The 9,735-nt window shown below is 37.0% G+C and overlaps 1 protein-coding gene across 1 annotated transcript; it reads left to right on the forward strand.

Moving 5' to 3' along the window:
• The first annotated feature begins 1,530 nt into the window (after nucleotides 1–1,530).
• LOC131152916 (gibberellin receptor GID1C-like) lies at nucleotides 1,531–4,101 on the forward strand. The gene is made up of 2 exons (XM_058104869.1): nucleotides 1,531–1,898; nucleotides 2,570–4,101. The coding sequence occupies exons 1-2, from the start codon at nucleotides 1,860–1,862 to the stop codon at nucleotides 3,563–3,565; spliced, it is 1,035 nt and encodes a 344-aa protein (XP_057960852.1). The 5' UTR covers nucleotides 1,531–1,859; the 3' UTR covers nucleotides 3,566–4,101.
• The last annotated feature ends 5,634 nt before the right edge of the window (nucleotides 4,102–9,735 follow it).

Genomic DNA, 9,735 nt, shown 5'->3' on the forward strand with positions numbered 1-9,735 from the left:
CATAAAGTCTAATTGGTTTAAAAAGTCTTACCTCAACCCATGGATGATTTCCAACCTCGTTTTCCCAACGATCCGCTCTGGCAAACTCATAGAGAACTCCGCCAGGAGTATCGTGGTAGCCTCAAATCTTCGATCCGGCATAAAACTAGCCCAAAATAGAAGAGAGAGAGTGAGAGAGCCGAAGAGGAGAGAGAGAGAGAGAGAAAGAGAGAGAGAGTGCAAAGGAGGCTTCAAATGAAATAAAAATCAGATTTTTAGTATTTATAGACAGCAGAATTCGTCGACGAGCCTGACCGTCGTCGACGAGCCCGACCATCGTTGACGAGCCCGACCGTCGTCGACGAGCCCGACCATCGTCGACGAGTTCTTCACAAATTTCGTCGATGAAATCCAGTCTTCGCCGACGAAATTCAGTCAGCTCAAAACCCCCCTCTTGGTATTTTCTTGTCGACGAGGCCTTGTGTTCATCGACGAAATCCTTAAAGCCTTCGTCGACGAAACCTTGTGTTCGTCGATGAAGTTTAGCAGCTTCCTTCTTTATCTTTGTTTCCATTCCCCTTTTTTTTATCATTTAAATTCCATTTTTAATTTGGGCCGTTACATAAGTTGTCATGATAGATCCAAATAGGATCAAGACATGGGAGGTAGGATTGGTTTGGAGGGCTCACTTGAAATATAATCCGAGACATCTAAGACGCAATGGTAAAACCCACTTAAGCAAACTGTTGGAGAATTAGTTTTATGAGGGAGAAGATGACTTCCGTTCAAAGGAGAGTAGAATGCTTATGTACATGGTTCGACACAAGGCTCAATATACGAGCATATATTATTAGTATTTTTAATTTTTTATTTGTGAAATACATATTAATTCAACTTCTAATTTTATAAAAAATTTTGGAGTTGTGTATTCTTTGTTGTCGAGGATGGAAAATCTTTTTGTCCCAACAACTAAAAGAATCTAAATTATGAATAAATTTGACAACCTTTAATTTCTTTATTTAAGTTGCACTATTTTATTTTTAAATTTCTTCTTAATCAATTATTTTGGTGACAGGCATTTATTTTTTTTATTTTAATCAAATATATTGTTACTTTTTAAGTTTTTAATTTTTATTTTTAATAATTTTTTATTCCTAAATAACAAATAATTCAGAAGGGCTCGTAGCCAAAAACGTTTCTCCAGAACTTTTTTTTTTCTATGAATTACATGAATAGGGTTCAGTGGCATATTTGTAGATAAGAGGCGTAAAAAGGGACAGAACTGTCAATTCAGACGATCCCGAGGGAGTCCGTTTGTCCTCACGTGCCGCACGCACGGTCGGCTTTTGTCCCCTCCCGGTCCCCGGCCTTCGTTTTGCTTTTAAAAAATAAAAACATTAAAAACAAAAACATATTTTCAAAACCAAAAAAATATTTTGGTTATTTTGCGTATATGGGTCCCACCTGAACAGTCTATTTCGGCCCCTTCCTTTGTCCGTTTCTCGCATTGGCACACCGAAAGCGCACTTTAGCCACTTTCTCTTCATTTTTACTATCGTGCACTGATCCATTTATCCTCCACCTCACCCTCCTCTCCCACTCTCGCTCTGTCTCTCTTTCTGTCTTATCCCAGGCAGTTTATTTGCGCAGAGCTCGAACAAAGCAATTCCAGGGAGGGAGAGGGAGAAAGGATTAGGCTTTGTTTGGTTCTGTCACCATGAATCTTGGAGAGAGAGAGAAGAAACTTTAGAGAGATAAAACCAGAGGGTGAGCGGCTGGGTGTGAATGGTGATGAGCCTTGAACTGGGTTGCTCACCGTCTTGTAGAGGATCTGGGTTGGTTTATTGCGTTGTATTGGTGAATCTTCAAACACCAGTTTCATGGCTGGGAGTAATGAAGTCAACCTCAATGAGTCCAAGGTACTTAGTTTCATTTGATGTTTTTTATTTAATCTTGTATTTGCGGGAAATATGTGGTGATTGATTGTTTCCTGGTTGCTGATCGAAGAACTCTGTTGTGGATGTGTTCTTGTTAATTTTGATTTGGGTCGGTGGTCTTCTTAAAAAGTTGGAAGTGTTTTTTGGTGGTTTAGTTTAGGTCTGGAATTGTCTTTGTGTTTTTTATTGCATTTGAAGATCGAATGAGTTTGTAAATCGATTTTTCTCAATTTTTGGGATACAGGATTTATTGTCTTCATAAGAAGTGAAATATTTTCCGACTTTTAAATTTTGGATTGAGGCCGTTTAGCTTGAGATTTTTATTTAATTCAAATATATTGAGTGGGTTTTTAACTTTTTGTTGCATTTTTGTTGTATATATTGGCCTGTTTTTATGGCCTTTGTTTTCTTGTTGTCATTTCTTGTCCATATTTTTCGGGGTATCTAGGGTTTCTCCATTTTCGGGTATGTCCATTTTCGGGTTTGCTGGGGTATCATTACTGCAACTGCTGCGATTATACTTCTCCTTTTACTTGATTGTCTGGATATTAGATGGTTTTGAAGGACTCTTCTGTGTTCTGGTTAATGTTATATTGTCTTGTTAGACTTTAATTTTGAAGTTTCTTATTTCCTCTGATGTTCTTTCTGTTTAGATGGTGGTTCCACTGAACACATGGGTCCTCATCTCCAATTTCAAGTTGGCTTACAATCTTCTTCGTCGCCCTGATGGCACTTTCAATCGTGACTTGGCAGAGTTCCTGGATCGCAAGGTGCCTGCCAATGCGAAACCGGTTGATGGGGTTTTCTCGTTCGATGTTATCATTGACCGTGGTACAAGCCTCCTTAGTAGGATTTACAGGCCAGCCATTTCTGAAGAAGCTCAGCCAAGTATTGTGGAACTCGAGAAACCCCTGAAAGCTGATATTGTTCCTGTCATTATTTTTTTCCATGGTGGAAGCTTTGCACATTCCTCAGCAAATACTGCCATATATGACACTCTATGCCGCCGTCTAGTAGGCATCTGTAAGGCTGTTGTAGTGTCTGTGAACTACCGGCGCGCACCTGAAAACCCACACCCTTGTGCTTATGAAGATGGCTGGGCAGCTGTTAAGTGGGTTAATTCAAGGCCATGGCTTCGAAGTCAGAAGGACTCGAAAGTTCATATATTCTTGGCTGGAGATAGCTCAGGTGGTAATATTGTTCACAACGTCGCTTTGAGAGCAGTAGATTGTGGGATTGAAGTACTTGGGGATATACTACTGAACCCAATGTTTGGGGGCCAAGAGAGAACTGAATCAGAGAAGCGACTGGATGGGAAATATTTTGTCACTGTCCAAGACCGGGACTGGTATTGGAGAGCTTTTCTTCCTGAAGGAGAAGATAGGGACCATCCAGCGTGTAATCCATTTGGCTCAAAAGGCAGAAGCCTTGAAGGAATAAAATTCCCGAAGAGTCTTGTTGTGGTGGCTGGTTTGGATCTTATTCAGGATTGGCAGTTGGCTTATGTGGAGGGGCTTAAGAAGGCTGACCAAGATGTGAAACTTCTGTATCTGGAGAAGGCAACAATTGGGTTCTACTTGATGCCAAACAATAATCACTTCTATACCGTAATGAATGAGATAAGTAACTTTGTGGGTTCTGACTGTTAATAGACTTACTTATCAACATGCAGCTATACATAACATAATGCTGACATTTTGTTTGGGGTTATTTTCTTTTGAAGTTGTTGTTTGCAGTTTATAAGATTTAGTATTACTTACTGTTCTATAGTGTTGTTGATTTTGTGTTCCCATGGGATGTTGGCTCAGACATGGCCAGTCATGCCTCTTGGGCGTATGGAGGGGGATCCACATCGAGCTGGATCAGATATTGGATATGATGCAGTTAGTGGATACCAAAGTGGCAAAACATCATATTGTATTGTTTGATGAAGTTGTTACCACGACAAGAAACCAATGTGTTAAAGTTTGTGAGATGCACCAAATGTAAGATTACTCTTCTTTCTTCTGTCCACGAAAAAAGGGAAGACAGGAGTGTCGGGTAACATTTGGTGGCTGATCAGTTGAGGTTGGTGCCTCGCTAATGTCACATGTAGCTAATGTTAGAACTTGGATGGAAGAACATCCATGGTATTGTGAACATGTATGTGTATATATACGTTCTAGAATTATAAGAAAGTTGTTTGGGGCTTTCGCGTTTACAATTTGTTTGTTTCTAATCCTACTTGATATTTTTTTCTTTTTTATCTCGTTCTTGCTTTTTTCCACTGGCCCGCTCTATGAAGATTTTTTCCTTTTGATGTGTAATTTGTTCTTGAATTGGTTTATACTTGCTTGACAAATGTAAATGGGTAAAATGAATTTGTATTGAGATTGCTTAAAGGAGGGCTGCTTAGATCCTTCTGGGTCTGCATTTCTGACGTGTAACAAATGAATTTCAAAATTTTCAGTTGGGTGTGGCCCTCTTCTTTCATTTACAAGCACTATTGTACTGTTAACATATTTTGTGCCATGTGAAGCAGTATGCTTTAGAGGTAACAAGTGGAAAGAAGTCTGAAACTAGGAAGCCTTGTTGACAGCTTTGGAAGGGAAGTGTTATTGGGTGATCTGTTCATAAAATTTTGTTAGGATTTCTATTGAACCCAAGGGCAATGAACATACTATCGCGAGACGGTAACAACAGAGTTGATGGGGTGATTTAGTTATGGGGTCTTTGATTTGTAGGACTGAAAAAGGTCGAGAGTGATTTAGTTCTCTCTGTCCTGATGTTTGTTTAGTAATCAGGAAGGTGCAGATGCTGTGAAGGGCTGTTTGGAACGGAGTTAAGAAGAAAATCTGGAACTTAAGCTGCAAATTAATACCTATGGGATCTATTTTTTGGTTTTGAACCAAACTGCCACTCATCAGAATCTCCTTTTAATTTTAAATGTCTGATGGTGATGCTTGATTCTTTCATAATGGGCTGGTTTTGAATTCCAGTTTCATCTGCATTCTCTTCACCCCCACCCTTCAATCCCATAGAGTATTCAAAAGAAAGTGGGTGTGAATGATTGTCTCACTGTTTTAGCTTGGTAAAGTGCTATTCTTGTCTGAAATCCTGTCATCCTAAGTATTGTAATAGTGAAACTGTCACATAAGCTTGATCGAATTTTTGACACTGGATTTATTTACCTACTTTTGGATTGACGGTGACTTGTGAAGGGGCCTTTGTCAGATTTGTGTCACGTCTATTTGGTTTACAGGATAAAATACAAAGTATGGTCCATCACATAACAACGGTGAGTTTTTAGCCAACAATTAAAAAAACGTTCTTTGAAATTAAAGGGTTTAGAATTCTAACATAATGGCCTCCAGTCTTCTTTCTAATTGGAATTAATTTAATCAAGCACTAACGATATGGGTGGGCGTCGTGTTCTATATTCCAACCTTCGTCAAGCCCTGTATCAAGTTTCAACACGAACGGGGCTACCATTTTCTTTGAGAGTAATGAAGGTAATAATATTTTAATTCTTTACAGTTGGATTCCCAAGAGCTATGAAGATTATCTAAGACAAAGAGTAGTTTTGAAAGTCAATGTTTTGAAACATATTGCATTTTTTTTTTTTTTTTGGGATTACGCAAGAGTATCCACGTGTCCGTTTTACAGTCCATGTGACTAATCTTGTGTCTCTTGAAGTTGACCCCACAACTTAAAAGGGAGGATAAATTTAGGAGTTCAGGGGCGGAAACAAACCTCGGAGGGTTTGAACACCTGATCTCATGAGAGACACTCCTGTAACTCGCACTATCACCTGAACCACACTCTGGGGGTAACATATTGCATTCTTAAGATTGTATATGGGAACATAAATTTCGAGTTTTGATTTGAATTGAGTGGATTTGGACAAAAATTTAATATAATTTAATATTACATTTTGTCCCCACTCAAAATTAAATCTATGATCTCTCCTAAACATAGGGTTAGAAAATTTAAGATGTTTACTTGTAGGATTTCTATGGATTCTCAAACGTGCCAATCTAATTTTAGAGTTTACATTCCTAGAAATCATGTAGGATAACCTAGCCAAACACCCTCCAAAGAATTTAAACTAAATTATCAAAAGAGTTCTTATTGGAACATAGTGGCACACTAACTTTGGCACTTGGCAAGATACCACGGAAATGACTCCTATCACACTTTATGTTACTAATGTCAACATTAATGTTATCCACTATGTATTTAATTAACCAAGGAGACCATTTGGCATGATTTGCGTTATGAAACATTTGGTATTGTTGACATCTTTAATTAATCAAGGAGGTCATTTGACATGATTTGCATTATGAAACATTTGGTATTGTTGATGTCTCTTTTTGTCGTGCTACATGTCAATTCACTAGAAACACAAAAAAAGAAAAAAAAAAAATTTTGGGAGGACTCAACAACTTTTTTGAGATCTCCCTAGTATTTAAGTCAAAGTTCTGATAGATAAAAGGAAAGATAATAAAAGTTAGCAATGGTAATAAAAATCATAAATCTCATTTTCACCCTACTTCCCTTTTTATAGGTCATATTCTTTAAATTAAACACCCAATAGAATTAAAGGTTATTTCATCATGGTTATGCGGGCTACATCTCCTCATATCCCCTTCCCCCACCAAGCCTTCAAGGGAAATAAAAGGAGCTCCCTTGTTAAGTAGCCTAACTAACATAATTGAAGTGCATAGGACATACTTACCTTTATAAGATGCCCAAACTCTTTATCCTAGAAGAATGTTTTGTGAGGTAAGGGGTAAATTAGTCTATGTATTTTTGGGGTTTTTTTTTTTTCTTTTCCTTTTTTCCTTAGGCATTCTCAGGTGTGGGTGAGTGGCTTCTTGGTGCCTTCAAGTGAGGTGCTCCTTGGACATTTCAGATAAGGAGCTCCTCAACCATTTTAGTTGAGATGCTTCTCAGCCACTTCTTTTTTCTTCTTCTTTTTTTTTTTTGAAAAAAGAGGGTGACACCTCCTCTCTTTATTAGAAAACTGCTTACTTATGGCGGAGAAATACTATGGTTTCAACCTTGAAACTTAAAGAAAACAAAATAAAATCCCAAGAATCTAAAACTGACTTAACCAACTTATTCAAAACCAATAAACCAGTGACCAACAACCAAAAAAAAAAAAAAAGAACTAAACAACTGTAAGTGGAAAACAAACAAAACTTCTGAAGATCTCGAGAAATAAACCAACCACTTCAACCTTCACAAAATACCAACACAAAGCATCACGAGCGTAAGGAAGGAAATCCCAACAAATCCAATCGAATCATTCCCCTGCCTTGTTGTGGAGGCTCATCTTGACAGTTATATGATCGAGATATACTACATTCACCCTGCTTGGCAAAGAAATCCACACTTTGATTCACCTCCCTGCAAACATGTTCTACTTTCTAATGTATGTCTCTCAATGCTAACACAATCTTTTCCCACAATTCCCATAGGTTCCAAGTTGAACACTTCCCAGAATTAATCCACTAAACCAACAAAGCAGAGTTACAGACAATTTCCACTTGATCAAATTTGAGATCTTTGCACAAACCTATAATAATTGTTTTCAATTCAGCCATATTATTGGTTCAATAATCCAGTAATGAGAAAAAAGCTACTTTAAATAATCATCTTTCATCTCTTATCACTCCTCCACCACGACAATTACTTGGGTTACCTCTACAGCTTCCATCCACATTCAACTTAACCCAACTTATCCCAGGTTTACACCATCTTACTACACGAGGAAGACGAACCCTCATATTTTTTACTTGAATATCCAAAGCATGAATATAACGACTCGAAAATCTATACCATTTTTATTTATTAAACTTTACTATATACTGAAACTTAATTTACTATGATACCCTTGGATGATCTACTATAACATATCAGGCCCCAAATAAGCACTGAGGAAACTCTATTCATTTTTCACACCTACGCAGTGGGAAACATAAGACTGTAAATCCATATTTACAATACCAAAATTCAATAATTTCCCAAAATATACATACATATAAACACATCTTTCAGTAACATCCACCAAAAGCCTGGAAAACTACCCAAAAACACATCTCCCCGAAAACACTTACCCCACAACCAGGGCAATGCAACAATCACTCTATCGGCGAGCCTGATCTGCTCGTCTAGTTGAATCACCTGAAAAATGTTAAATCATTGGGATAAGACAACGCTCAGTAAGATGAAATATGCTATTACTAGTGTGTGGCAATTGAGTTGCATAAATACTATACTGATAAATAGTTGAAACTGTAAAAGCTGGTAAAACAATATATAGTACAACTTGCATCTATTATAGTTTAACATACAACTATAATATCTGAGTTTTCTACTTTTCATACTTCTAGTATCATAATATATTTTCTGATATTCTGTAAATTGTTACACATATACATAACTGTGATATTTACCCTGAAAAACTGTACGTCATGATTTAACCCCTTATGATAGGGTTGTGCGGCCCGTAAGCGGAACTTAACTCTAGTTGGCCTACCAGGATAAGTCAACTGTAACTATACCAATCCTTAGTCCGGCCATCTGTAATCACTCCAAGGCACGATACTGGTATCTATCTCATCAAACCGACCACCTCAACCTAGTCTTTTGGGGAGTCTATAATCTCTCTAGGCACGATTGATGAAATCCTCCACACACTATCTGAGATGTGTGGTTGCACTCTGATTTATAATAGCAACGATACTATGCTCTGCTGATATCTGAATTGATTCATCAGGGTCAGATACTGTATAATATTATTTTCTATATATACATATTACTGTTTCATCATGATTCCAAAATAACCATAACATCGAAAACTGTTCTATAAATACTTTAATATCTGAACTGTAATAGCTGTAATAAATGATCTTTAATATTTGAACTATATAAACTGTAATATCATGGTGTTATGACTTTAAAATTTTGGGAATCATAGAAATCTGTAAATGTTATAAAATATCTGATTGTATATACACTGTAATTCATAATTTTGTAAAATCTGATAAACATATTTCTACATAAATACTGTGAATCATAGTAATATGAAAACTGTAAGATTTCTATACTAATATGATAATGTTTCATGCCACACAACTAAATAAATTAATATTCCATATCCTAAAAACTGAATCTTCTAATATACATATAATTTGCGTACTGGATAATAATCTGGAAAAACATATAATTTATTGATAAACATTCCTAAATTCTTAGCATAGTATATTTCTCTTACCTATCTGATTGGGAGGCTTGCCTCCATTTCAACCCTTACGCCCTTGGCGTACCAACTTCAAAATCCTGTAATTACATATATACAAATTCCCCAGTAAAACACTGAATTTCCCAGAAAATCATCATACTCACATTTCTTGAATCTGCCTATTCGTAATTTCCTAAACTATAATTCACTTGGGTTCCTGAAAAAAAAAAAAAAAAAACCACTGAGGTCCTCAACCCATGCCTGCAAGGTCCCAAAAACATCCTAACCCTGAAATCATAACACCCCAATTTTACTTCACAAAACACCAGTATATTCTCATACAACAAAAAAATCTGGGCTTAGATAAACTTAGTAATATTGGAAATACCTAAATAATCTATTTACCCTGAAATTGGGATGGTACCCAAACTTCTCAAATCAACATTCTGCTCTGGGTAGGCTGTAGAGAATCTCCCCAGGATCACCGTGATAGCCTCTAATCATCGAACCGGGGAGAATCGGAGCCAGAAATCTAGAGAGAAGGTAGAGGGTTTGTTTTCTAGAGAAAGAAAGTGAAATGGGACAAATTTC

The sequence above is a fragment of the Malania oleifera genome, chromosome 4 (genome assembly GCF_029873635.1).
Source record: "Malania oleifera isolate guangnan ecotype guangnan chromosome 4, ASM2987363v1, whole genome shotgun sequence".
In the NCBI taxonomy this organism is placed as follows: Eukaryota; Viridiplantae; Streptophyta; class Magnoliopsida; order Santalales; family Ximeniaceae; genus Malania; species Malania oleifera.

Excerpts from the sequence above, each read along its gene's own strand:
- LOC131152916 (XM_058104869.1), top strand. The coding sequence starts at position 1,860 with ATGGCTGGGAGTAATGAAGTCAACCTCAATGAGTCCAAG. Across the intron at positions 1,899-2,569 it reads TCAACCTCAATGAGTCCAAG|ATGGTGGTTCCACTGAACAC; the intron begins GTACTTAGTTTC and ends CTTTCTGTTTAG.